Raw genomic sequence first — 27,730 nt, 5'->3', positions numbered from 1 at the left:
TATCTAGTACTACAGTACCTTCACCCCAGGGCCACTTAATGCATCATAATTAATGTACTTTTTGCATAAAATATAGCGATTTGCTGAGTTTTGATTTATTAAAATATTGAAAGTCTCTCAGTGACTAGACCCCTGCTTCTAGTAACTCAATGCTGGTGCTGGAACCCCCCTTCAAAAAATCCTGGCTACGCCCCTGGTGTGTGGCTAATGTGACACTAGTGGTCGGGTGGCTGGAGGCTATATCAACTTGTTTATTGTCAACACTAATCAATTCACTTGTATGTACTGATATCCAACACACACTTTGGAGCTAAAGGAACATCCCTACCCATCTCAATGTGTCATGGATAATAATCTCCACATTATTATAAGTGTTCTTATGTTGCTATCATCAGCCTCTATTACACGTTTCAAAATTATATTAGTGTCTTAACACAATTCATTTCTAGATTTACAAAAAGAAAACCTATTACAAAAATTTGGTACAAAAACTAATAGTGTATGTATTTTACACAATAACAGAATCTATTAAACTTTTTCCATTGACAATATTAGTAGTGGCTACAATGAAGGAAACATCTAATTGTTTCCCTATGAACCTCAGAGCATTCACCTCAGAAAGGGAACACCCTCCAATAAAGTAGACCAACACTTTCTTCTTCACTTTAGAAGGGCCAGATAATGGCCGTACACTTGTTGGTTGTGTATACGTGGTGCCTTCAATACCTTCCAAGAGTGACCAGTCTTTCTTCTTCACTAAACTTCCGATGACTGAACAGCTGAGAGGCTTGTAAACACCACCAAATACAAAAGATGTGTCTGTAGGTTGGTCAACATCGACAACACTTTTTGGAACTAAATTGAATCTCTTGCTGAAGGATTTGAAATTACCACTCTTGCTTGCAGAACTGGATTCCTGCAGCAATCCGCATTTCCTCAAATTGTAGAATGAGGTTAGGTGTTTGTGGCCACTGGCCTGAATAATCAGTTGTTTATAATGTTGGTAGACTTTGCTTTTCAATCCGCCAAATGTACACGACATTAGAGAAATAAGTCTAAACAAAAAAGTGGCAGACATCTGACGATGAATACATTCATCAAGATACTCCGTGACTTCTTTGCCATCATAATTCTCTATCAGCGCTCTCTCTGTTTGCAGTTGTCTTTGAAACTCATCTGCCAATTTTTTGTCAACTATCCTTTCACAAGCTTTGACATGAACCTCTAAAGAATTGTGCTTAGTTTTGAGCTCTGGCATACGTTTAACAAACTCCTTCATTTGAGCTACAGACTGACCCCGATCTCTGCCCTCCTTAAACTCAACATCCAACTCACGAGCTATCTGTCCAAGGATAACGTTAACAGATGAGAAGTGCTTTGACCTGATAATCTTAAATACTGGATCAGTAGAATTAACCAACACCTTGACAGCTTTGGTACGATCAGTGACCGCAGTATCAAACTCTACAAAACCACATTTGATGCCAAATACATCATCTAAGATTCCTTCATATGTTAGTTGGGAGCAGAGTGGCGTGACAAGGTCTGTCTTACGATCAAATAAGATCAACTCCTGCACCCTAGGGTCTTGTTGTGGAATTGGTTCACCCACCTCTTTAAGATTGTTCATCAGACGGTAGACTGTGGATGCTAGAGGACCCACTGCGTGCACGGTAGGAATCACCCCAAAGGTGCGCTGGAAGTTCAGAATTGATATGGCTACTGTGTGCAAGCAGCACAAGTCCTGGTCAATATATAATGATCGAAACGCTGAATTGACTTCCAATGACATGAAATCGTTATCAAGAGGAAGGAGATCGAGATGCCACTCGCACACCTTCACTAATCCACACATACCGTTCTGTTCCATCAAACTCTCGCAGGTATACAGCATACGAGGTACAAATATAACAACATTGTTCCTGGCTATACTACTGCGTCGATCCTCTTCAATAAAGAATAACACTTGCTTCACCAATTGTAACTCTGGCTTGATCAGAAAGAACCGATTGTGGTTTCCTTCATCAGTAGGACTATCTAATCGAAACATTCGGTCAACCTGTCTGCTCTTTAGAAACTTGTAAGGAGTCACGTGCTCCAATAAAGGCATCAATTCCGGCTGGATCACGAGATCTTTAGTCCCATTGACTTTACTGAGCAAATCTTCAAACTCATAAGTAGCAACAGACCTCAAATCTTGTAACAGATCGTCTTCAGCTTCGCCCTCCACCGCCATTGACTAAAATGCAAGGGAGCAAAGAAAATTATCACTACAATAGCACTGCGGCTAATAATAATGCACAACACTCACTGCAAGATATCGACTTCACAGGTGGTGTGCCGCAGGTTTACAATTTGTTTCTCCTTAAGATCACGTGATGACAAACAGGTGCGTTTTAATTGGAAATGTCACAAGTAAGCGACCTACACCCTGACGTTTATAGCTAGTAACTACAATGTGTGTGTCGTGTGTAGGGTAGTGAAGCAGAGAAGGAGTACGTGTTAGAACGAGAGTCAGAACTTCGGTTAGAAGTGGCCAGTAGTCCAGTTAGTGTGTTGGTAAGTACATGCATACTAACACAAGTGCTCCTGTTTCCTGAGAGTAGTCTGACAGCACCCTCCCCTTTGTATAGAGTAAGGATCTGGTGACCATAGTATATAGCACTTGGTACCTGTGTGATACAATAGACATGATGACTATTGACACTTACCTGCACACACATGTATCACCTTATGGTGTAAACTAGGGATAAAAGAATTACATGTATTTATGTAAAGTAGAGTTTGTTGTGCTGACTAAGTTTGTTCTTGTAAGCCTGTGTGTTGTGTCAAAAAGGACTTAGTAGTGTAACACTAGTGCACTTGTGCGACTGGAACATAATGTGTGACCAGATTTGTGAAAAGGGGTCTTCCACACACATTCAATTCTATGAACTTGGAAGACCATAATTTACTCTCCAAGAAAAATACAAACCTTCATCCATAAGGTATGTTAGTACTCACTATTGAGCAAATTTCAAGTCAATAGCATTTTCTACTCTGAAGTTATGAGTTGTCAAAGTTAGTAAATTGGGTGTGTGTGGAAGACCCCTAATCCAGTTACATATGTTACCAGTCAAGATGTTTTACCTCAGCAAAGAAAGCACAAAACTTTACTTCTCAACACAAGTCTTCACAGCATGTGTATCTCGGGAGTCTTGCTCAGAGAGTGTTAGCGGCTTTCCAAATTTGGTTGCCATGATTATTGTGTTATTCATGGTACAAACTACATGGTTTACATCACAATTACTTATTTAAACTGGATACTGCAATTTGATTGGTTCTACCACTATAGTGGTAGTAGCACAAGTACCATATCCTATAGTTACCAGACCCTTCCTCTATAATACAAAGGGGTGGGCACTGCCAGACTAGAGGTGTTACAGAGGATCATGTGATCTTTGCAATACAGGAAGTCACCAGAAACATGACCTATCAAAGTTGTGGTGACACATTTCAAAATTGATGGATCTCATTTTTCGGTTGGCGCTTTACGGTTTTGTTGCAAACATTCCGCAAACCTCTGTACAGCTGTTCTGTACTACGTACCTCATTCACTGTAGTGTGTGGTGCAGGGGCTGGATAAGGGATTCATTTTGATGTTTTATTGTTAGTTATTGTCTGGAACTGTTGAAGTGTTTGGTACTGAACTTGCCAAGAGGAGACCATATGAGTTCCAGAGTGGAGCCAAAGTTGCGTTCTTCACATGGCATGGCTGTACACTGAAGGTATGTATGATGTATTGTTGTGTGTGTAGTGTAGTTTGTGTGTGTGTGTGTGTGTGTGTGTGTGTGTGTGTGTGTGTGTGTGTGTGTAGTGTGTAGTGTGTGTAGTGTGTGTGTGTAGTGTGTGTGTGTGTGTACAATAGAGAATCTAGATATATAATTCAATCATTATCATAAACTCATATTTCAGCTAATGGGCTCACCAGAGGTAGCCTACATATCCCGGGAGACCCCAATGGTTCTCTATCTCAACACACACATTGCTGTGGATCAAATTCGTCATCGAGCAAGCAGGGAAGGAAAAATGGGACCCAGGGTATGACAGAGCTACATTACACAATGATAATTGCTGTTACAACATAATGTTGATGCCAAAACAGCCAAGCTGCAGCAGCGTTGAGCTGCCATTGTTTTATTGGATTAACATCTTTGTTTGTCCACCATGTGCATTGATTTCACAACTTACAAAACTCTGTTTTTTTTTGTTTTGTTTTTTTGTCAGATTGGCTGTTTTGACATGGATATCACTACTTTATATTCTATAAACCTCACTTTTGGGGTGACTTTGCCAGGGAGCATAATGGCCATCACCACAATGCTGGCATAATGGTGCAGTTGGTGCATACAAAACCAGCACACACAAAAATTGGGTTGCTAGTTTAGCCAACAGAGAATATTTAGTTTCCAGAACTTAAGTGGATCCTTCCCTTGTGGTAAGCATGGTGACAGTTAATATTCTTCGATGTGGAATAATAGTATTAGAGGATATTGTCTCACGCATCAAATCATTGAAAATGTCATTTTCTTGGTTGGGGGCACTGACTTGTGATATTCAAATGACATCACTTTGATTTTATAATCTTATTTTGGTAATAGTATTTCAACTATTTTAATACATTGATAGAGTGCCAATACATTCAGTTTCTAAACTACAAATACAATTACTGTTTTTAAATGCAGTTAAATACAAATACAGTGCTCCCTCGATTATCCAACCCCCTTGGTACCAAGACATGTTCAGATGGTCGAAAAGTTTGGATAATCAAATCCCATTCATTTATACTTACATGGAGCCAATTGAAATACTTAGACAAAATACTCTAATAGAGCAGTCATTTCTACTGTTTGGATAACCAAGTGTTCAGATTATAATCAAAAGAACACTGTAATCATGTATTTGACCCCAAGTCTGACAGGTTGACCAATGATCTACAGGCTGACCAGTGATCTACAGGTTGACCAATGATGTACAGGTTGACCAGTTATCTACTGGTTGACTAGTCATAAATTATGTAGTCAACAAGGAGTGTGAATATACAAGTAGTCTTATTTCCAGAAGGGACCATGGAGCTACACTCATCCTGTATCGTAACAGTTTCTTGTGCACACAACTCTACTGCGTGTCTTGATAGAGTTTCATTATGGCTAACTTGTTGATATTATGTTACCGTGGTAATATTTACAGGTGGTGATAGCTGGGTCAGTAGACGTTGGCAAGTCCACAATGTGTAGACTATTACTGAACTATGCCATCAGGATGAATAGGAGGCTGTGTTATGTTGAAACTGATGTTGGACAGGTCCGTGTATTGTATATGTAACAGTTTTTGTCAAATAGATTTTTGGTATTTGGGGTTCTTAACAGGCCTGGCTCTTAATAGAACTTTCAGTTATTATTTCCTGAGTAAAAATGCATAAAGAATTGAGCTAGGTTGTTTTCAAGGATAGATAGTGTGGATTTGGACAAACAAAAAAACGTCCTTTAAAAAATCATAATGCTGTGTAGGGCTCATTGTGTTCTTACACAACATCACTACAACTAGTGAACTCTTTTAGTGCTATAATTAACATATAGGACTTGTGGCAGTGCTCTAACTAATACTTATCATATTACAATACAACTAGATGAATGGTAGTCTATTAATGGTCTGATCTCTACTATAGGGCTCATTGTGTATACCAGGTACAATGGGGATTACCCCTATTGAAGGTCCAGCTGACCCGGTGGAAGGGTTCAGCAACATCCAGCCAATGATATTTCATTATGGACACAATAGCCCCTCCCCCAATGTGAAGCTGTTCATCAACATCATCAACCGACTAGCTGCAGTATTTGAGAAGAAGTGTGAAGTGAATGAGAAATGTATGTGAGTCGTAGTTGTACTAAAATAGTAATATATGTGAGTCGTAGTTGTACTAATAGTAATATATGTGAGTTGTAGTTGTACTAATAGTAATATATGTGAGTCGTAGTTGTACTAATAGTAATATATGTGAGTCGTAGTTGTACTAATAGTAATATATGTGAGTTGTAGTTGTACTAATAGTAATATATGTGAGTTGTAGTTGTACTTATATGTGAGTTGTAGTTGTACTAATAGTAATATAGTACTATTCTGTGTACACAGGATGAAAGACTTATGAAATTAAAGATGGTGGCCAAGAAATGGATGTTGTTTTGGCTTCCACCTTTGATTTCATTTGCCCACTGGATTTTACTTCTCTTTTGTTCTGTATTAAGCTACAGTATGTACCATAGTAGGGAAGCAAGGGAAGTTGTCTTGTGGGTTTGTGATTAGGATTCAGTGTATACCCATGACTGTGTTATAGTGAGTGTTATAGCATGGTGTTTTGCGCATGCGTATTAGCGTCTTAATAAGTGATAACACGAGTGAAGTGCCAGCTAACGTTGATCCGCCGCTTGAAGCTGAATCCTACTGCGTAACAACTTGGGGACTTGTCCGGGAGAACTAGAAGCTTGATCTTTTGAAGATCTTGGAGTACATAAGTTGTATTTGCTGTTGAATTATCGCCAATTGTCGTGGCCAGTTTACGCCACTTAGTACCACTTCACACTTCTAACCCCAAACTCAAATTCCTTGGTACCGGGTTGAATGGTGCCCGAACAGGTGTGAATTTTGTTATTTGGCATTGTTTCTTTCTGTGTTCTCGTTTGTTAGGGATCGGATTGTTAACAGTGGTGGTGGGCAACTTTTGGAATTTTATTGTTACACTACTAGAATTGCTGGCTGACGAAACTGTTTCGTATTTTCACTACTATTATTTTGTTGTATCTACGAGTCATCATGTCGTTTAGCGTCGAATCTTTTGTGGACTCTCCTAAATTGTCAACCTTAGTACCACTGAAGAAAGCGGACTTATCCGCTCTTGCTCCACATTATAAGCTGGAAATTACTAGTACTATGAAGAAAAGCGATATTCGGAAGCTGCTTGTAGAGCATTTAGTGGAAGAAGAAATTGTTTCTGACAATGAAGATGTGCTAACTAGCGCTAATGTGGTAGAGCTGAAGAAACTCAAACTGAAAGATAAGGAAAAGGAACTCGAGAGCCAACTAAAGCTGTAGGAAATGAGCATGAGTTGACGATGCAATTAAAGATAAAGGAGTTAGAGTTGGCGGCAGCTACTGCCACAACAAGCCCCACTCCCCGTCGCAGTAATTTTGACGTGAGTAAGCATGTTCGTTTTGTGCCTCCCTTTCAAGAAACAGAAGTGGATAAATACTTCTTACACTTTGAGAAGGTGGTTTCAAGCCTGTCTTGGCCCAAAGAAGTATGGACACTCCTGCTCCAAAGTGCTCTGCTTGGTAAAGCACATGAAGCTTATTCAGCCTTATCAGTGAATCAAAGTTCAGAGTATGACACTGTGAAGAGTGCTGTCCTCAGAGCCTATGAATTAGTACCGGAGGCCTACAGACAGAAGTTTAGGAACAGCAGGAAAAATGACTCCCAGACTTATGTTGAGTTTGCACGATCTAAGGAGACATTATTTGACCGTTGGTGTGTATCCAAGGAAGTTCAGATGGAATTTGGTAAACTGAGACAATTAGTGCTAATGGAGGAATTCAAGAACTGTCTCCCAACTGATATCAAGACCTACCTGGATGAGCAAAAGATAGACACCCTCCACCAAGCAGCCACTCGTGCTGATGATTATGCTTTGACCCACAAATCATATGGCAAGACTGTAATCCGTACTGATAGCTGCAGTGATACCAGTACTACTCCCAATGGAAACACCAACCGCAGTGGTCATTCAGCTGGTCCTGGAAAGACTAATGGCTGAGGTGCTTTACTTCCTGGTGGACCTACATACTATTATTGTCGGCGAAAAGGTCATGTTATGTCAGAGTGCCGTGCTCTTCAGAAGAAGAATGATAAGTCAAAGCCAGATCTTCTTCTGTCACAACTTAGTAATGTGAATATCCCAGAAGAATATGGACCATTTATATCTCGTGGCAGTGTATCGTTAGTGGACACACCAAGTGAGAAACCTGTCACTATTCTGAGAGATACAGGTGCTTCACAGTCCTTAATCTTAGACAGTGTGCTACACTTTTGCTCCCAGTCTGATACTGGCATGACAGTGTTGCTACAAGGAGTGGAGTTAGGTATCTTCAATGTACCATTGCATAAGGTTTGTTTGAGCTTTAGTGAATGGTCCAGTTGTTTTAGGAGTGAGACATTCTCTCCTAGTTCAGGGGTTGATCTTATACTGGGTAATGATTGGCTGGAGGCAAGGTAGTAGCAAATCCCCATGTTTCACAAATTTCGTGCAATGAAGAGACGCTGATCAATGCACCAGAATTATTTTCAGCTTGTGCTGTGACACGGGCTATGTCCAGAGCTGCATCTAAGCAATCCACTCTGGATGTCTCTGCTGTTAAGGGAGATCCCCTTGAAGGTGTGGCTGGCATGATTCTTGATGATGAGGCTCCAAAAGTTTTAACATCTACTTCTGCAAAGGACGCAGTGTCCCAAGTGAAGGATCATTGTTTGTTATCTCGGGAATTACTGATCAAGGAACAAGAGAAAGATGAAGAGATTAGACAGTTAGCCCTTCATGCTGTGGATGAACAAGAGGCTGCTATGGTGCCTGGTTGTTATTTTCGGGAAAATGGTATTCTAATGAGGAAGTGGAGACCTCCTGAAGTTCCAGCATCACATGAGTGGAAGGTAATTTATCAAGTAGTGCTTCCACCTATGTACCGAAGTGATGTTCTAAGTCTTGCCCATGAAACACCAATGGCTGGACATCTAGGGGTAAACAAAACTTACCACAAGATATTGGATCACTTTTATTGGCCTGGAGTCAGGAAGGATGTGAAGCAGTCTTGTTGTACCTGCCATACTTGTCAATTGGTTGGGAAGTCCAATCAATAACCTCCATCAGCACCCCTGAAACCAATTCCTGTCACCAGTGAGCCATTTTCTCATGTCATAATTGACTGTGTTGGGCCACTGCCAAAGACAAAGGATAGGAATCAGTATCTACTCACGATTATGTGTGCCTCTACATGTTTCCCAGAAGCAATTCCTTTAAGGACTATCAAAGCCCCGAAGATTGTTAGAGCTCTGATTAAGTTTTTCACCTTGGTGGGATTGCCCAAGTCAGTGCAATCAGATCAGGGCTCCAACTTTATGTCCCATTTGTTTCAGGATGTGATGCTCCAACTTGGCATTAAGCAAGTGAAGTCGTCTCCCTATCATCCTCAATCGCAGGGAGCCTTGGAAAGGTTTCATCAAACCTTGAAAACCATGATGCGAGCATACTGTTTTCAGGAGAACAAGGACTGAGATGAGAGTATTTCTCTTTTGCTATTTGCTGCAAGAGAATCCGTCCAGGAATCTCTTGGCTTTAGTCCCTTTGAATTTGTGTTTGGACATGTACCATGTGGTCCTCTTAAGTTGCTCAAAGAAACTTGGTTACTAGATGATGCTCCAGAGAGTTTGTTAACTCGTATGTCCAATGTTCGTGACCGACTACACACAGCCAATGAGCTTGCTCAGAAACATCTCAAGAAAACACAATCTGCAATGAAGACGTGGTATGACCAGAAAGCCAGAGATCGAGTTTTTAAATGTGGTGATAAGGTACTAGTGCTACTGCCAGTGCATGGAAGTCCTCTACAAGTACGTTATTGTGGACCATTTACAGTTGACAAAAAGGTGAACAGTGTAGATTACATTATCAGTACTCCAGGACGTCACAAAGTTACTTTGTCATGTGAATATGTTGAAGGCTTACCATGAGAAACCAGACATGCAGGGAATTCCAAAGACCGTGAGTGTTGTTAGTTCACCACCAAGTGATCCCAGTAATGTGACCCAACCAATGATGATTGAGGATGAGCCCAGGGAATCTGTTCGACTCCAGAACTCTGATGTTTTACAACGTTTAGATGAGAAACTGCTACATCTACCTGTAAGGGAGAGAGAGGCAGTAACAAGGTTGGTGAGAGAATTTGTTGTTGTATTCCCTAATGTGCCATGTAGAACCACCATTGCTTGTCACGATGTTGATGTGGGGGATGCTCGTCCTATTAAACAACACCCTTACAGACTCCACCCAAGTAAACTAGCAGCCTTGAGGAAGGAAGTGCAGTATATGCTAAAACATGGTATTGTAGAACCAAGCCAGAGTGAATGGAGTTCCCCATGTGTGCTGGTCCCGAAGGCAGATGGCAGCTGTCGGTTCTGTACCGATTTTAGGAAGGTAAATACAGTAACCAAGTCAGACTCCTTTCCATTACCTAGAGTGGAAGACTGTATTGACTCTGTTGGTCACTCCCGTTATATCACCAAGTTTGACCTACTGAAGGGTTATTGGCAGGTACCACTTACTGAGAGAGCAAGAGAGATATCTGCATCTGTTACTCCTGATGGTTTATATCAGTACACAGTTATGCCATTTGGAATGAAGAATGCTCCTGCCACTTTTCAGCGCATGATTAATCGTGTTATTGGTGGTTTGGAAGGTTGCCAGGCCTACATTGACGACATTATTGTGTATAGTAATGATTGGGACCATCATATGAAGCAATTTCGTGAGTTTTTGTGCCGTTTGAGAGAGGCCAAACTGACTGTGAATCTAGTGAAGACAGAGTTTTGTCATGCTCGTGTAGAGTTCCTTGGACACGTAGGACAAGGCTGGATAACTCCAGTTACTGGGTGGAAGCTTTTGCTAAATTTCCAGTTCCTACTGACCAGCACCAGCTGACACAATTTCTAGGGATGGCTGGTTATTACCGGAAGTTTTGCCACAACTTCTCTACTATTGCTGAGCCACTCACTGCATTGCTGAAGAAGGGCAAGAAGTTCCACTGGTCTCCTGAGTGTAGAAGTGCTTTTGAAAAGGTTAGGTTAATACTACTTTCTGGTCCTGTTCTAAAGCCACCTGACTTTCAGAAGCAGTTTAAATTGTTTGTGGACACCAGCAATGTTGGTATTGGAGCTGTGCTGCTTCAAGAAGTCCCTTCTGGAGTGGACCATCCTGTGTGCTATTATTCGAAGAAGTTGAACTGACACCAAAGGAATTATTCAACAAGTGGAAAGGAAACTCTTGCACTTTTGCTGTCTCTACAACATTTTGAAGTTTATGTTGGGTCAACTGTTACTCCCGTTAAAGTTTTCAGTGACCATAATCCATTGGTGTTTATTAACAAGATGAAGAATCACAACCAACGTTTGGTTCGCTGGAGCTTGGCTTTGCAGGAGTATAACTTAGACATTGAGCATATGAAAGGTAGAGACAATGTTATTGCCGATGCCCTGTCTCGGGCTGTTTGATCACACTGTGCTTGAACTTTTGAACTATTTGGTAACTTGTTTATTGTAGGCTTTACCTTGTATTCCCTCTGTATTTTAGTAGCTACCTCCCTTTTGTATTTATGTGTGTATGTGTGATATGCTGCATGGGAGCTTTGTAGGGGGGAGTGTTATAGCGAGTGTTATAGCATGGTGTTTTGCGCATGCGTATTAGAGTCTTAATAAGTGATAACACGAGTGAAGTGCCAGCTAACGTTGATCCGCCGCTTGAAGCCGAATCCTACCGCGTAACAACTGAATTAACAATTAAATGTCCACTAGTAATCTGCAGGTGAAGGTGATCTCCCTTGTTTCCCTACCTATGATCCCTTAAAATTATTATACTTGTTTGTTAACTTTGTTTACTTTTTTGTAACATTATTATGACTGGTGAACACGCACATATTGCATCAAAAAAAAGGATGACACCAGAGGTAATGTTTTCAACAGAATGCGTGCCCCATCTATCAACTACAGACTCAAAGTGAAGTGACCATTACACTTTGCTTTCAGCTTTTGCACGAAGAACAGTAGGAGAAGTGCCTCTGCAATCAATCCAGTGATCATAGAAAATATGGACAATTTACATTTACAAATGGAGGGAAGCCATCGCGCTAATGCGAATCAATACCTTGGGCTGTCAGCAAAAAGAAATGGCTGGGAAAAAAGGAGGACAAAGGTAAGTCCACTACAGTATGCTAAAAGGCACCTGTCAGGCTGAAGCTATGTCAAACAGTGAAAAAATTAAACCCATAGCCTTGTCGAGTTACACTTGTGAATTAAGGCATCAGGCAGGTAGGCAGTTAGTAGAAAGTTCCATTGAATAGTTTTGTAGCAATCTATTGGGATTGTACTGAAGCTACGGTGTCCTTTATAGAGAGGTTAAATGTACAGTGTCCTTTATAGAGAGGTAGTGTTCTTTTATAGGGAGGGTCAGGCCCCACTGTACCATTCACTGAATATTCATTAAAGCTGTATATGACTTGACAATCTGTTTCTCACATCCAGTCAGAGTTGGTGGTTGTGTTATCAACACTTGTGGCTGGGTCGATGGTCAAGGTTACAAGACACTCGTTGAAGTATGTAAGGCTTTTAAAGGTAAGGGATAACTATAATTAGTCAGGTGTAATTGTGGGTTTGGGTTTACAGCTGATGCTGTGTTGGTGTTGGATAATGAACGACTACTAAACCAGTTGGAACATGATCTACCTCAAGAGGCTCGAATCTTACTACTGCCCAAATCAGCCGGGGTATGTGTGGTTCCATTATTATATCACTTGTATGCTAGTACCATATGTTATTATTGCAGGACTATAAAAGAGTATATGTACAATATAGTATGTACTCAGTAGTGTTATAATTTGTTGAATAATCAGTAACAGCCAATATTAGCTAATTCTGCAAATATCGGTAACGAAGCGGAAATAATTAACTGAAACCCATAATCAATTAGTAATAACATGTGACAGTGAAGAAAGTGGTGAACACAGCAATCGTTGGTAAAACATTTATTTGTTGTAACTGTTTTATAACTTTTGCACTTGTTTGTCTGCAAAAAGTATGGCTATAGCAGGCTGTGTATATTTACAGTATTGACTACCCACCCAATAAGTTGATCATCCTATGCAAAGGGTCTGGGATCCCAATCAGTTGCAGGAATGAGCAAATAGTTGGTATTGGTAAATGTGAACCATATCAGTACAACACTAGAAATATCAGTACAACACTAGTACTATCATACTAGTACTATCATACTAGTACTATCATACTAGTACTATCATACTAGTACTATCATACTAGTACTATCATACTAGTACTATCATACTAGTACTATCATACTAGTACTATCATACTAGTACTATCATACTAGTACTATCATACTAGTACTATCATACTAGTACTATCATACTAGTACTATCATACTAGTACTTAGCTATGTTGTTCAGGTGGTCTCAAGAAGCAGGACAGTGCGTCGTGCTACTCGAGAAGAGAAAATCCGGGAGTACTTCTACGGCAAGAAAGGACTACTGAGTTACTTTCCCTTCACGTTTGATGTCAAATTCTCTGATGTCAAAATATATAAAATAGGAGGTGAGAAAATGTTGTACGCTAGAGCCACATCAAGTGTGTTTGATTGTCACAGCTCCAGTTGTTCCTGACTCTTGTCTCCCTATTGGAGCTACTAAAGAAGATGGTAGCACCACATTGTTACCTGTACAACCAGGTGGGTATGAGCCACTTTGTACATTAGAAAAATTTGTGACCGAATCTGTGAAAACCCAACACAATCACAAAGAAATTAAAGTATAAAACATTTTTTTGTTTGCAGGTGAAATACTTGCTTATTATTTTTTGAAAGGGTCTAACCATAAAAACCTGGATATCATCTTATTCCCCTACTCAAGAGGAGCTTGAAAATCTTTGTTTCATTGCAATAGGTCCAAGTTAAGCCACTATTTGGTGATATTCTGTTTTTCATCAGAAATTCCCAAATGTAGAGTGCAGGTGAGTGGGTCATTACCATTATCCCTAGTTCTTGCTAAAATATAGCTAGTTGGGCTTGTTTCAACCCTGTGTATCATTCTGCATGTAAGTTACAATTGTTTTTTTAATTTATTTCCCTATACTTGCTTTACAAATTGATTTTTCCTGTTGTTACTTTGTAGGACTGTAACTCCTAAAGTTGTGGCTGAACTTTCCCAGAGCATACACTTTGATAAGTAGATAGCTAAATAAACAGGAATTCAAAAAATGCATGATTGTGTCGGGGGTTTTTGCAGATCCGGTCACATTTATGCACTTACAAATACAGTATATACAGTGTGTTAAAATCATTAATTTAAAAATGAAGTAGGGATCCAAGCAGTGACACAAGAGATGAATGATAGTATTACAGCATAGCTCAGTGGGAAAATTCCTACGTTGGCATGTTATAACAATGATTTTGTTCAATGCTAAAGTAGGGATTTTCCCACTGAGCTATGCTGCAATACCATCATTCATCTCTTGTTTCATTACTTTTTATCGCTTGGATTCCTACTTCATTTTTAAATTATAATATACTAGTTTGCTTGTTTTTGTTGTTTAGCATACATTGTTTAGCATACATTGTTTAGCATACATTGTTTAGCATACATTGTTTAGCATACATTGTTTAGCATACATTGTTTAGCATACATTGTTTAGCATACATTGTTTAGCATACATTGTTTAGCATACAGCTAGCTATACACATATGACCGTTCTATTAGGGTGACTGTTGTATTAGAGTATCTCAAGTCAGCCAGGGGGTGTGTCGCTATTTCATATTTTCATTGTGGTAGTATTATGAATACAGTTAGGCCAATAATAATGGAGTGTGTCATCGTGATAGATTGTTAAGAGGTGTGGTCTTGGTGCTCAATTGTTATTAATCAACCAAGATCATGTTAGTAGACGTGGGGGGGGGGGGGGGGGTGGAGCTTAAACCTATTGTGAATAAGTTTGTGGCACCTAAATATGCTGCTTAGTGTTGCCACGATACGTCAATAGTATTGATATAACAAGGTGATGATATGGTATGATATAGCCAATCAGTTATATCAATGGTGGTGCTGCTTAGTATAATGATGTGGGGGAGGCCAGACAAATGGTATTTGGCATTTAATTAAGTTATGTGTTGATGGTGTAGTGTGGTAAACAAGCCAACCCCAAAGTAAACTGGGAGGTTTAAGGTTTCTATGTAGTGCCAGCCACTTGTCTCAACTGTAAAGCAGTAGCAAAATGCAGATAAACAAGAGTAGCTTCTTGAATCAAGACACATGGTAGTGTGTCATGCGGCCCAAGAAGCCGGCGCGCAACTTATTGACAGGAAGAACGAAAACACAATTTTTGCATCTCTGTAGCTCTGTGCTGCCTTGATGAAACAAGACGATTTTTGCTGTGGACAAGTCCACCAACTTCAGTACTCCACATACCAAATTTGAGCAAAATCGCTTCAAGCGTTCCCGAGATATGCGACTTGAAAAATTGGCTTAGTTTCTTAGTTTTTTTTTTCTTCCTCTTTTCGCACACTTACAAAAACTGCTATAAAACACGAATATCCGATTGCCTTGAAATTTGGCACACAGAAGGGGGGGTATAAAGGCGCATCTGGGTACCAACTTTGGCTGGAATACGATAAACAGGCAAAGAGTTATTAGTGATTATTCACGAAAAATAACACAATTATGTTGTCATGCCTACAGGGTAAACTGCTTATGGGAAGAGGCTGAAAATCGGTGGATGAATAGGTTAACTATTGAACCTCAAACCTTTTGTGGTTTGAAAGAAATCGAGCTAAAAACCAGGAAGATACAACGAAAAAACTAACAGTGTGTTACAATTATGCAATCGAGATTAGCTAATAAAAATGACTACTTGCCACGCCTACCTTGGGGTAATGCTTTGTAAACAAATCACCCTGTAGAGAGATCAGCTAGATGAAATTACCTTGTAGATAGTTCAGCTACAAACAATTCACCCTGTAGAGAGATCAGCTAGAAGAAGCCACCTTGTAGAGAGTTCAGCTACAAAGAAACCAGCATGTAGAGAGATCAGCTAGAAGAAGAAGTTACCTTGTAGAGAGTTCAGCTACAAAGAAACCACCCTGCAAAGAATTCAGCTACAAACAAATCATCCTATAGAGAGATCAGCTAGAAGAAGTTACCTTGTAGATAGTTCAGCTACAAACAATTCACCCTGTAGAGAGATCAGCTAGAAGAAGTCACCTTGTAGAGTGGTAAGTTACAAAGAAACCACCACGTAGAGAGTTCTGTAATAAATATATATAATTTGTACATTTACTGATAAAATAAATATTTAAAGTATTTAACATCTGCTTCATCTTTTCTTCTTCCTGTGGTAAAGAAGAAGGATAGGTTTAAAAAGCCCCAAAGCCAGCCGTAGGCCGGCTTTGGGGTATACAAATACAAAAAGAAGTAAAATCTATTCCAAAACAGCCAAGCTGTAAAAAAAGAGTGCGGCCCTCAAAAAGGCTATGGTGAAAAAAGATGTGAAATCCAAGGTGGCGGCTAAGAAATGGCTGTGATGGTAGGTTAATGGTAAAAATTTTAATAACAACAATTCAGGTGAATTTTGTGCCTTTTGAAGGCCGCACTCTTTTTTTACAGCTTGGCTGTTTTGGATTAGATTTAAACTTACAATGAAGAGTATGTATATGTTTGTCTTGTAAATGTTACAGTTAGTTCTATATTGTGATACATGTTCATATCGTGACACAAACCTTGGTGATATATGATATAGAGTTTTTCTATATTATGGCAGCACTAAACTGTCATTGCTGCTCAAGGAAAGTGTTGATAGGGAAGATTAACACCTCAATATGGTTTCATTGCCATGAAGAAGGACAAAGACAACCTGATATGCTCTTGAAATCCCACATTAGTATAGCGGCACAGCCAAAAAATCGTGCACTTAAAGCCATGAAACTTTCTACATAAATAGTACTCCTCAATACATGTATTTTTAGATATAGTGCCATCGCTGATTTGACCTTCGGTGACCTTTACGGCCATTTTTGTACAGAAATTGATCATTTTTGTCTTTAACTCCCTGAGGCACTAATTAACTTGTTAAAACATGGTACCAAAATAAAGATCTTGTTGATAGAAACAACTTGGTTTTTATTTGAAGTCAATAGGTGAATTCATTCTTAAGTTATGAGTTTTTTATTAGTTGAAAAAGTTGATAAATTTATGCATAATTATCTGCCCACAGGTAATTCACACCTCAAGGGCAGGTAAATTTATCAAATTTTGCAGCTAGTAAAAATGATGATAACTTTGTAATGAAATCACCTAATGACTTCAAATAAAAACCAACGTGTTTCTATCAGCAAGATCTTTTGATTGGTACCATGTTTTAACAAGTTAATTATTGCCTCAGGGAGTTAAAGACAAAAATGATCAATTTTTTGTACAAAAATGGCCGTAAAGGTCGCCAAAGGTCAAATCAGCAATGGCACTATATCTAAAAATGCATGTCATGAGGAGTACTATTTATGTGGAAAGTTTCGTGGCTTTATGAAAAAGTGCACAATATTGCCAATTTTGGGGGCTACGCCGCTATACTACATCACTATCTCCACCCAACAAGACACACCAAACAGTATCACCCCCAGCACTTCATTATTCCAAATTCATCTACTGTAACGTATCAACAGAGCTTCTACTCAAAAACAATAATGAATGGAACAACCTACCCACTGCAATAATCGAACATGATGATTTGAACTTAATTACTTACGAACTTTACTATAGACTCCTAAATCATAGTAGCTAGCTAATACTTGTAAATCTTTGTAAAAAAATTTTCCTTGGGCACATCAGCAGAGCTGCCTGCCCAGTAATAATAAATAAGTAAATAGATTTGAGGATAAAAGGAAAGACAAGGCACAGAGGGCACACACTCGTCAGAACCCACATCCCACTGGTGAGTTTGTTATTGTGGCGTAAAATGGTGGCTGTGCGCTGCTTTGTTTGGCCTCCAGCCTTGTGACCGTGGTCAGGAAGACAGGTAGACAAAAATTTGAGTTTGGTGATTTTTTTAAATTCTATGTCCGGCAGCCTGTAAGTGTTTTCAATGTTGTATTTGATGTTAATATTACGTCACATAAGATGTTTCTAGGATGATTTTTAAAGGCAGCACTTTAAGGTGGCACTTATGGGATCCCTAGTTAAACTGTTTGATAGTTCTCTTGTTTCATGTGTGATTGGTAGCAGATTGTCTGGTGACTTTATGTTGGCAGAAGATAAAATGTAATTGAACAGTTGTTCAAGTGGTGTTGTTATAGGTTAACAAAGTGATAAGGTTGCACTATAGTTAGACTAGTTTTACTATAGTTTTACTGTTGTATAACTAGTTATACTGGTTATACTATATGTATACATGCAGTATACCTAGTTATAGTTATACTATATAGTTCCAAAGGACAGCACAGCAAACAGTCACTCTGATTATTACAAATATGTTCTGACTTTTATACCAGTATACATGACATCATAGTATTAATCAGGGGCAGATACAGGAGGGTCAAAGGGGGCTCTTGACTCCCCCTCTAAAATTTTTAATATACCAATATCGAGATACTCTAATAAAGCAGTCACAGTATTAGAGCAGTGTGTAGCAAGCTATGTAAGGGATTTATGTACTTTATCAGTGATAGCTATTGTCAGCTGGCTGTGACCTTTTTGTTTTGTTTTCTCACCTTACCAAACCAGACAATGTAGTGCCTTAGTTCATTTTGACCCTTTCCATAAGTCTGGATCCACCCCTGGTATTAATTGTTTATTACATCATATGCTGTCATATGACTTAATGATTATTATTTCTCCTTTACGGTTACTAGTTTTACTAGTTATACTATAGTACCAGTTTTACTAGTTATATTAGTTGTACCAGTTATACTATAGTTACTAGTTTAAGTTATACTGGTTATATTGTTACAGACAAGGAGCTAGTCAACTCACTGGCCAGTGTTAGTATGGCTACTAGCAGTGAAGATGATGTCATCAACCACAACAGTGCTGGATTTGTCTGCATGTGAGTTTGTAGTAGTTTATGATCATACACCATGCCATATTTGGTTTGTACTAGTAATAGCATGGGTAGCAGTGAAATTTGGGATAAATATCACGAGTGTTGTATTGGAAATGGGGATAAATTTCACGAGGCGAAGCCGAGTGAAATTTACCATTTCCAATACAACAAGAGTGGTATTTATCCCAAATTTCACTGCTACCCATGCTATTCCCAGTTAATACCATACTCGCTGCATATGCTGCATTAGCTTTGCTATGTACGCAATTTGTCACTATGTACTAAACACGCATCGACACTAATTGGCGCTACATTGTTAACATAAATCCTAGCCAATGAAATTGCAATTACAACCTTTTCACTGCTGTCAGTGAAATACGGGATAAATTTCACTGCTACTATTGAGACTTTTGTACGGGCAGTGAAACAGGTATGGTATTAATATGACATATTGTGATTTGTAAACATGAAATCACTATCATTACTTACTGAGTGGTCCCATGTGATACCACAGTGTATCAAAAACTATGTAATTTCACCTTGACATAATTATTTTGATCAAATTTGAGTATCATTATTTCTGGAGGGTGACAACATCATTCAAGTCAGGCTGCTCTTTCAGCTGTGTCCTGGTCATACAATAAATGCTATTATCCTGGTTTTACTGCTGGACAGCTGGAGTAATGGGAATAAAGCTACTACCTTCCAAAGGTTTCAGCTTTCCTGCTCAAAGAATATCACCAGCCTCACTTCGCAGTATTGGTGAGATACCTGCTGCACCTTTAATAGTCGCTGCACTTGAGTGGTCCTACAATCAATTGTGAAAATAATGGCTTAAAAATCGTTCATGGGTATCGAGTGGTGGTCGAGTTTGAATAGTCACCACATTGATTTTTGGAACTAAGGTAATAAACGCCGCAGTGTTTAATCAAGCAAATACAGTATGCAAACCCAAAGATACCTTCTGAGCAATCCCAAAATCTTTTAACAAGTTCTATCTTATGCCTTCAACCAAGATACACTTACTTTTACAATTATGTTTGGTCTCAGCAACACCTTGTTGTTGTTCTTACTCACACAATCAAAACTCACATGGTTACATATAAACACACTCACAAAGCATTCCCACACTTACAGGTGAGTCACCCAAGTGGAATACATTAGTTGTAACATGGGCATGAGTGATTTGCCTGAACTATACACACAAGCATGAGGGCCACCAGGTCTGAGTGCTTGTATGTTTATTTCAGGCAAATCTATTACATACAGGTGTATATGGTTGATCTGTTACATACAGGTGTATATGGTTGGTTGATCTGTTACATACAGGTGTATACGGTTGATCTGTTACATACAGGTGTATACGGTTGATCTGTTACATACAGGTGTATGTACCACTCTGCGTGGGCAGTTCAAAGGCACCGCCAGTGCCATAATTTGTATATTGCACTGCTGCAGACCTCAGCGAGTGCATTATAACTTATAACGCACTGGTTGCGGTTTTGTAGACCACAACGAGTGCATTATAAGTTATAATGCACCGACCGCAGTGCAATATACAGATATTGCACTGGCTGCGGTTTTGTGCAACATAGCACAAGTGCCGGTTGCGAAGACCACTACGACACCTCACCTAATAGGTGGAAAGACACTTCACAGATCACTCGAATTCTTTTATAGCCTGACATGTAAAGGTCGATTGTGGGCCATAACGTCACCAATACGTATAATGTTCACAAGCAGCCAATGGCGATCGAAAAATCCAACACGGGTGGCTACAACTCTAGTCTACATATATATATATAAACGTACTTATACACCTTACTAGTCTGGTGCCATCTTAGCCCAGATTAAACTGTAGTCCACTTCGACAATGACTCAATAAAACAAATATATTCTAAATAATACTAACCTTTACGTTTGATTGTGGTTACCAGTTTTGTCATGCCGAGTTTAGCCAGTGTGAATAGTAAGAATTAGACCAGCATCGTCTAGTAGTTAGGTTTTGTTTACTTAAAACGTCTATTTAGCTACTTTTTTTTGCTCAAGAGAATCACTATGGCGATTAGTCTGGCGCTTAGTCTATATGGCGATTGAGTGATCATGCTGGGAGCACTACATGATGAGAGTCGAACAGCGAATGCAGGTTAGTGATATAACCCATAGCGTACTAGCTTTCAATATCTCAGGTGGCTGCAGTACTGCAGGGGGAACGTCATCGCAACGTCCGGCTTGGTTACCCACAATCGATGTTAGAAACCGGGCCTTTATAAGTGTTACAGCTGTCTTGTAAGACTCTCCCCACCTATTAGGTGAGTGGTACATAACAGTTATACAACGTGCACTCGTGCTCTGCCTGTATAAACGCACTTGCCTTCGGGCCTAACGGCCCTCAGGCTCATGCGTTTATATCAGGCAGAGCACTCGTGGCCGTTGTATAACTATATAATACGGTTGATCTGTTACATACAGGTGTATACGGTTGATCTGTTACATACAGGTGTATACGGTTGATCTGTTACATACAGGTGTATACGGTTGATCTGTTACATACAGGTGTATACGGTTGATCTGTTACATACAGGTGTATACGGTTGATCTGTTACATACAGGTGTATATGGTTGATACTGGTAGAACATAACTGAAATGGCCACTTCACTTTTCAGCAATTGACAGTTTGGGGCATGTACTCAATTGATGTTTGGAGTCACTGGCTCACCAGTGATAAATCATAATGAACCACAATAGTAATTGTGACTGGATATACGAAAACTGTTCTTATCGCCCAAGACAGGAAGTTTGATCTTTTCACACAAACACAAAGCTTAATGAATTGCACTATCAAGTTTCACTGCCACAGTCGACCAGAGTAAAGTGGTCTGCTTTTGCTGGCTACTTTTTTAGAGCGCAGTGGCGAGCCATACGAGTGGTCTGGGGTTTTGATGGAGCCCTGGCCAACCAGGAGATGGCTGTGTGTGGCTGTACAGCTCCGTGGTGTTGGACAATGACCTGTGCTGTAGATTTCCTTTCATTTTAGCCAGTTCTGAGCCCTGAATGGCCTATAACTTGGCCTAATTCATCCCAGCACGTTTCTTTTGAATTTTTGAACACAATCTTGCCTGCCTTCCAGGGCCCCCGCCTCCCACCCTTCTGGAGCTCGCCTGATACAGACAACCTCTGTTTAAAAAGTATCTAAAATGGCGGGAAACTTAGCTGTTGACTACTTCTTCAGTGGATATCAGGAAGGTAAGAGATTGTTGTGAAACGTGTGAAAATTTGGTATGCGTAGCTACCACCATTGGCCAGCTACAACACACTGAATATTTAAAACCGACATTTCTCGATACTTTTAAATGGGCGATAAGACCGGTTTTCCCAGAGACAGTCACAATTATGTATCATAATAGTAACTATCAGGAGCTCATCGGATCCTATGGACAAAGGAGCATGTAACTCCGTACACTACCAATACTATGGGCAAAATTCAAACATGGCATCCAGTGTTACTATGTATATAATCAAGAGTTAATCAATTATTAACTCTTGATATAATTGGTTACATCATTCTTACGCACAACAGGGATACACTGACAATGGGCTGCTACTCCATCGTCTTATGTAAAGCTGCTTCGATAGGAAGATCATCGAGTCAAAGGTAGAGCTTGGAATAGTCAAGTGGAGTAATTTTACATGATTTCACGTGACTAGTGACTGTAGAAAGACTGTCCTACTACTAACCCTGTGCTACTATTCCTCCGTCATGCCATTGAACTTCGTTTCCATAACTTCGGAAACGTGACGTACTCGAGCTTACACCTCCACATAATATCCTAATTAGGAAATTTTAAAAGTTATTTATTATTATAGTACATGGCAGCCATGTTTGGATTTCACTGTTTACAGAGTTACATGCTCCCTTGTCCATAGGATTTGATGCACTCCTATAACAGGATAATAATTATGTATCACAATAGTGATCACTAACCATAATAAATTTCTTAAGTTCTCTTCATTATTGCCAGCAAGAAGCCTTATAATAATTAAATTATGAGATTCCGTTGTGTGTGCTATTGGACCATGTCAACCATGTTGTGTGTTACCATGTTGTCTGTTACCATGTCAACTAAATTGCATGTTACCATGTCAACCATCTTGAGTGTTACCGTATAATGCAAAATTTTGGCAGGAGAACATTTTGATGAATTTGGCTAGATGACTTTGATTCACCAAAAAATTCTTGCCCAATTTTTAGCTAACTAAAAACTGCAATACTTTAATCGCCAATATTTTATCCCACCAAAATTTTGTGTCATACGGTATTTCAGCATGTATATGGACTTTATCCACAATGACATCACGAGCAACAAGATGGCCGCGTTATTTGGGGTACTAATGTACAGGCGCCTATGAAGAAATTGTTTTGATCCATCATATTTCACTCGTGAAGGAAGATATCGAGGAGTAACCAACAGGTATGGGTATAAAGTAACAAAAACTATTGCAAACAAGCGTTATCTCAAAAATTTTCCGGCATGTGATACAAACCATTTGTTGTACTGTCTTGTAACCGTACCTGTTGCCTAGAGCTTGATATCTTCTTCCCTGGCTGAAATATGATCGATCAAAAGAATTTCTCCATAGGCGCCTGTACATTAGTACCCCATATAGTGCGGCCATCTTGTGCTCATGACGTCATTGTGGATAAAGTCCATAGCGTGTTTTTCTTGTATTGGTGATTTGCTACGAGATCAGGTGCCCAGCTGAGGGGTCAGTCACTCCTTGAAATATCATTGATCCAAGTCTGAAATTTGAAATATGAACTTTGTAAAACACCAATATTTCTGGATATTTTCTGTATAACTATAGTTGTCATAAATCATCTTCTGAGAAATACAGAGCCTTATGGTTACGGTATAGTCATGAGCAATCATTCAAAATTTTGAATGCCTATCGATACTTTTTGAGAAGCCCATAAAACCAGTCTAGCAGCATGAAAAGTTTTAAATGAAGGTGAAACCCTTCATATTTAATGTTTTTATGTAGCTACATATGAGCTACAGTGTAGTTTGAGGCAGGTGGAACACTACAAGTTGTAGTAACACAAGTAAGCCAGCCCATACATCGCTCAGCTCCAGCTGTCACTACCATGTTTTTCGCCGCCAAATACAGCAAAAGCTGTAGGGTCTATTGGCATTTCTGGGGCATAGTGATACTGTATATTAAATTTATTAGGTCCTGTGGAACGCTTTTGGCATGTTTTCTTCCCAGTGACTCAGATACAAGCCTTCAAAGAGCTTGTTTCACTCGAAAAAAACTACTAAAAGTTCAATAAAACATCTATACAACCAGTTACTTTAAAAATCGCTTCCACAGGACCTAGATATTTTAGTTGTTTAGCCACTTGTGTTCAAATTATAAGGATTCAGTAATCTGTTAGTCTGGTTTTCGGTGGCGCATTTATAAAACATCGCTCTATTGTGGACCACACACCCAAGAACAGTCGTTGTTCTGTAGTAAAAACAAACAAGCACAATTATCTGTATTGCTAACACAACACAGTTGCTGAAATTATTTATCCCTGCTTGGTTTAAAGCAAGTTTTGTAATTTGTTCCGCCCACGCATTTTAAACTATTCCCTATTCCACGCATTTTCGCCACTGAAATTTGAATTGAAATATGAAAAAAATTCCGGCTAAATTTAAAGCATCGTTGAGCGCTTCCTGAGTGACTGACCCCTCATATCCAGCCACCCAGCTCTATAGTCTGGCGGCGCCCGCTCCTTCGCATAGAGTAAGGGTCTGGTATGCTTAGTATCACCAAGTTGTTCTGGAGGAATTTAATTTGAATGTAATGACGTAACGAAAATGGCCTTAACGGAAGTGCCTCACCCAAAACTGTGGCAGAGATATTGAACTTTCTTCGCCTTTACACAGGTGAAAGTGGATTGGTCTACTTTTATAAAATACACATGTCTCCCTACCTAGGAAATCAGAGCGTAACATGGGTTTTTCGCGTATCAAACAAGGCGAAAAGCCCTTCCTGATACAACACTTTCTTCTCTTTGTTCTTTATTAGCTAACTCCTTTTGTTTCTTCAGTTCTGTTAGGGAATTTGATTCATTCTTTTGACGTAACATACACAAAAATTCGCTGATTAAACATGGAGCGTTCTGATCAGTTGCACCAGTTTTTGGTAATCCGGTACAACTCCACTATACTAAGCATACCAAACCCTTACTCTATGCGAAGGGGCGGGCGCCGCCAGACTACCAGCTCTAGTGGTGGTACCGTGCAGTGTATATCCCAGCCACCCAGCTCTAGTGTAGTCTGGCATAGTCACTAGTGGTGGTATCATGCAGCATATTCATTGCACAATGAATTTGATTTCTATAAACCATTTCCCTTTTTGACAAAGCCAAAAGTCACTTGGTCATTAAAACTATTTTGTGTGTTAATGTCTGCCCACACTTTGTAAACAGCCTTCATGCTGACCAGAACTTCCTGACAACATTGTTTTGCCACTTAAAACTAGAATAATCTACATGACATTTTTAATGAATGATGCCATATAAATTCAAATCCATAATATACTAGGGTATGCTCTTTGTGTGAACACACCCTAAACTATCAACAACGTTACCATAGAAATTAACAAATAAATGGCCATACACACATACATAATAATCATACGAGTTGTTCACTAAACTCTCTACCTTTTATTTAGTGGCCTCTGTACTCGACTTCAACCTTGCTACATTGCTAACAAAACCATTTAATGGTAAAGCAGCCAGTATGTTAGAAATAAATGTTAAATGAAGTCTGATAGTGTATTAAGGCTACAAACGGTTGCTCTGATCCATACTATTATAGGATGTTGCCTACCCAAATTGAATTCCTTTGTACTTGTCAAGAGTTTATAAACTCTTGGTAATCCAGTCTAACTGTGTAGTCAATAGCAGGTATTAGCTACCATGAAGATTATGTAATATTGAATGTTGATTAATTATTTTAGAATGACAGTTGATATGGAGCAAGAGACGATGTCAGTATTATCACCTGCACCTGGGCCACTACCAAGAAAGATATTACTATTAAGTGAAGTGAAATTTGTGGACATCAGATAGCAGTTACCTTTCATGTAGCTATTATTTGTATATTGTACAGTATACACTTTTAATAATAATAATTAAAATGTTGTTTATACCTTCAAGCACTAATCAACATTGTAATGCTCTAAAATGATATCAACATTTCTTCAATAAGAAGGACAATGGTGTAGTACTGTATAGTTTGAGTATTCAGCTTTGTAACATAACACGTCCAGCATGTTATATGCGACAGGCAACTTATCTCTTATGAATGTGGCACAGAAATATTATAGTCGAACATGTCCATATTACCTCGTGGCATATAGGTCCCACCCACTTGACAGGCAAAAATAGACACTAAATAACTCTTCATAGAAATCTAATTTATGAGTGAGTGTGGATGTACAGAATTAATAGTGTGAGTTCATCTTTTAATTATGACAGCATACGAGGAGTTCTAATCTTGTGGTTGGCGGAAAGGAATAAATTCCTATCCAAACTTTATCTAATTACCATATGTACTGCCGTCCTGGTGAAGTAAATTGTGTACAATTAATTGAACATGATCAGTATTGTCTTCTAATAATAGTTGAGTTCTCATGAAATGTATATAGGGATACATTTAATGTGGGGATATATTTGTATAGAAAATCCTCTACTATCAGTTGGTACAAACACTATAAGCCTAAGGTTTTGAATATTACATGTTTTTGTGATCACACCCATGACAGACAGATGATATATTTACCTCCAACTCAAGATTAACATTGATGACATCAAGGTATTTGCTAAGGCTAATCCCATCACTGTATCATGTCACTTAACTAATGTAAATAACACACACAATGAGTACGTGATTCCCTTTTCCCCATTAAGCCACCAATCTTTGGACCAAGCTCACCTGCCGGATATTGATCACTGGTTCTGGGGTTAGCTACACTACTCATTCCTCCAAGTACATCTCCAAGGTTAGTACAATCGGTGAGGTCAGGATTATCACCATCGTAGACAATGAGGTTGTCTGCATCTCCATTCAATCTTATTATGTACGTGCGATAATAAATTGGATCAAATTGTGTTAACTGAGAGAAGACGACATGAACAAATACAGCAGGCTGAGTATGCAAGTTACGAAAGTTGATAATAGCTCCAGAAGGACGTTGTTCTTCCAATTGAACACACTCCATTATGCGATTGCTTAGTGGTGCTAAAATACTGAGAACTGCCCGGTCCAAAGTGCTAAAGGAAACTAGTCCCAATTGGTTGTCAGTACAGAAAGCTCTCACACGATTATTGTCCACAGAAAGTGTCCCACACTTGGCCATGAGGTCACCCAAGGGACAGGTGCGATGATTTGATTCTGAACATGTATCATCTCCTACTCTCACTGCTCGCTGACCTAAAATAGGATCTAATTTGTCACATACGTTTCCAGGGTCAGCATAACCACGTTGTATCTGCCATCCATGCATATTTGTATTGGGTGGCCCACCATCAATACGCTCCAAGTCTACAATGACAAGTGTCTTCGTTTTTTCGTAATCATACCGAGGTAATATTATAAAGACATCTCCACTCATTACAGTCAAAAACCGTCCACGCAATACTCGAGATTGTGTAGGTACTTCAATATTAGAACAAGCCAAGTTACTATCGTCACCATCAAGCCTTCTGACCACTATACTACGTCCAACAA

The 27,730-nt window shown here is 39.3% G+C and overlaps 2 protein-coding genes across 2 annotated transcripts; one reads left to right on the top strand and one right to left on the bottom strand.

Moving 5' to 3' along the window:
• Positions 1 to 372: 372 nt before the first annotated feature.
• Positions 373 to 2,433, bottom strand: LOC136268145 (vacuolar protein sorting-associated protein 33B-like). Its single transcript, XM_066063391.1, has 2 exons — positions 2,312 to 2,433; positions 373 to 2,239 (listed from the first exon to the last, which is right to left on the bottom strand). Exon 2 carries the CDS (start codon positions 2,234 to 2,236, stop codon positions 509 to 511), a length of 1,728 nt encoding a protein of 575 aa, XP_065919463.1. The 5' UTR covers positions 2,237 to 2,239; positions 2,312 to 2,433; the 3' UTR covers positions 373 to 508.
• On the top strand, positions 2,288 to 26,156 carry LOC136268146 (polyribonucleotide 5'-hydroxyl-kinase Clp1-like). Its single transcript, XM_066063392.1, has 12 exons — positions 2,288 to 2,415; positions 2,476 to 2,559; positions 3,654 to 3,767; positions 3,955 to 4,080; positions 5,230 to 5,343; positions 5,708 to 5,906; positions 12,377 to 12,466; positions 12,518 to 12,618; positions 13,315 to 13,459; positions 13,512 to 13,592; positions 18,856 to 18,949; positions 25,959 to 26,156. The coding sequence occupies exons 1-12, from the start codon at positions 2,407 to 2,409 to the stop codon at positions 26,068 to 26,070; spliced, it is 1,269 nt and encodes a 422-aa protein (XP_065919464.1). The 5' UTR covers positions 2,288 to 2,406; the 3' UTR covers positions 26,071 to 26,156.
• The last annotated feature ends 1,574 nt before the right edge of the window (positions 26,157 to 27,730 follow it).

The sequence above is a fragment of the Dysidea avara genome, chromosome 10 (assembly GCF_963678975.1).
Source record: "Dysidea avara chromosome 10, odDysAvar1.4, whole genome shotgun sequence".
Classification (NCBI taxonomy): Eukaryota; Metazoa; Porifera; class Demospongiae; order Dictyoceratida; family Dysideidae; genus Dysidea; species Dysidea avara.
This window is presented reverse-complemented; position numbering and strand designations above follow the sequence as displayed.